General features: G+C 42.6%; 1 protein-coding gene across 1 annotated transcript in view; it reads right to left on the reverse strand.

Annotated features, from left to right (window-relative positions):
• fhod1 (formin homology 2 domain containing 1) overlaps nucleotides 1-2,255 on the reverse strand; it is a 59,479-nt gene that overhangs the window by 13,752 nt on the left and 43,472 nt on the right. Inside the window, exon 19 of the mRNA XM_015397342.1 lies at nucleotides 803-1,390. Coding sequence (XP_015252828.1) covers nucleotides 803-1,390 — 588 coding nt within the window. The remainder of the gene's footprint in view (nucleotides 1-802; nucleotides 1,391-2,255) is intronic.

Here is a 2,255-nt window from a genome sequence, read left to right on the forward strand (position 1 = left end):
AAATTGTGTCTAATGTAAGAAAATAGAAAGTAATTTACTGTTAAATTCTTTATGAAGTGGGTGACGCTGCTTTTTTGTCGTGTTTGTTGTATTTCTCATTTAAAAAAGTTATTTGCTGAATTATATTGCATGTTAAAGTGAGGGAAAACATTTTAAAGGCTAATGCACAGACACAGCATGAAGGTATATAGCATGCATATATTATATGCTATAGCATTAACAGACATGTACTTTTAATTCAGTCTTGATGTGAAATCTTGAAATTATATGTAAGATGTGATTATCATAAAAATGTAATAAATAGATTTAGCCATTTTGGTTCATTTATATTAATCTGCTCCATTAACATATTAATTTTATGATGATAGATTTGTATAATGTGTTATATTACATGATTTATAGACTTCATAATGACTCTGCAATGTGATTGGCCGATTGTTTTAAATTAGAAGTTAAAGTTAATCTACTGATGCTATCAAACAGCCAGTCTGTGTCAAAGTGATGAATTTATCTTTATTTTAAAAGTCTTAAGCTGAAAATGAGAACATCGTGTTTGTTCGATGCTGTAGCGCATGGATTGTTTACACTGCGACCGGTCTAACTAGGGAGTACCAATATGGCGGCCTGTGGCTTCACTTTAACCCCGTTCTACCAACAGGCGATCAGCAATCAGGGAATAAACAGAGATCAAAGAGGCAGACGCTACCAACTGCAAGGTTGGGTTTTATTTTTGTGTTCCGTCATCAGGGGGCGCTCTAGTCGATCTCCAGCAGGTGAAAAACCCCCTCCAGCTCTTAGTTACCTTAGCAGCAGGCAGTTCCTTGGCTTTGGACTCGAACAGGTGCTCCAGGCGGGCCGTGTCCACCTCCACCTTGTCCAAAGACGCCCACACCGTCCCCCGACCGAAGCGACACTTCTGAGGACTTTCTGCCTGCTTCAGCTCCTTCCAGAACAGCTTCACCGTCTTCTTCTTCCTCATCAGTCCTGAGGACAAGCCGGGGGGAGGAGGAGCTCCCGGGGGGGGCGGAGGGGGAGGAATACCACAACCGAGAGGAGGGGGAGGAGGTGGAGGAGGAGGAACACCGGGAAGAGGTGGGGGAGGAGGAGGCGGAGGAGGGGCAGCGGAACCCAGCATGGGGGGAGGCGGGGGAGGAGGGGGGACGCCAGAGAAACAGGGGGCGGAGCTGGTTGAGTCGATGTTGTCCATGGCGAGGACGTCATTGTCCTCGTCCTCCAGCAGGTCAGAGAAGTCCAGGTCTTTGATGCGAAGGTCAGAGCTGCTCAGCTGCTTCTGGTCCCAGACGTCCACCGATCCTACGGACGCCATCTTCTCCAGGCGGCGGCCCGGAGGCTCCGCCTCCACGCCGCTCTGCGGCCGGGCGGATCGGTTCTGAGGAGAGAGGCAGACGCAGGCGTTTACGGTCCAGAGGAGGGTTCTGGGTTCAGACCGGTTCCTCCTCCGCTTCCTGCATCCTCAGCTTTACATCTCAGCCAGATTATAGAGAAGTTAGACTAAAACTACTTCAAACCCTCGACTTCCAACCATCTGAAGCATTTTACCTTTTTATTTTATTTATTTATTTAAATTACAGCTGAAAGAAGGAAAGGTTGATGATGTAGCAGGAGGATGATGTGGCTTAAACATCTCATCTCCACTTTTTAATTCCCCAACCAAATCCAATTAATCCATTTATTTTCTCCGCCTTTTATTTCATCACAAAAGACAGATTAGTTTCCAGAAAAAAACTTTTATTTCTATAATTTAGAAGATGTTATTCTTAATTCAACCTGTGAAAAGGCTAAAAAAAAAATCATGTTTTTAGAATAAAAACAAAGTCAATGTTTGCAGCTAGCGATGCTACCAGCTCAGCTATGGGTTCATCAGCAAGCAGAGGGGTCAATAGTAATAATGTTTATTACTAGAAGTATAAATCCTTATGTTTAAACTATTTTATAGAAGTCAGAGGATCAACTTCAGCTTTTTACTCCAGTAAAAGTGTAAAAGGACCATTTTTAAAACAAAAAATACAAGTAATGCAGGAAAAAATGTTTAGGAAAGATGCTTTAAACCTTATACTGAGTACAGCAATACCCTTTTATAACCAATAGTAATGCTTTAAATAGGGATGCACGATATTGGGATTTTGGCCGATATCCGATATGCCGATATATTAAAACTCATGTAGCCGATAACCGATATCGATACCGATGTTAAAGCTGGACAAAAATAAGTAGTCATTGAAAATAGCAGTTTT

This window comes from Cyprinodon variegatus, unplaced genomic scaffold (assembly GCF_000732505.1).
Source record: "Cyprinodon variegatus isolate N-32 unplaced genomic scaffold, C_variegatus-1.0 Scaffold854, whole genome shotgun sequence".
Lineage (NCBI taxonomy): Eukaryota > Metazoa > Chordata > Actinopteri > Cyprinodontiformes > Cyprinodontidae > Cyprinodon > Cyprinodon variegatus.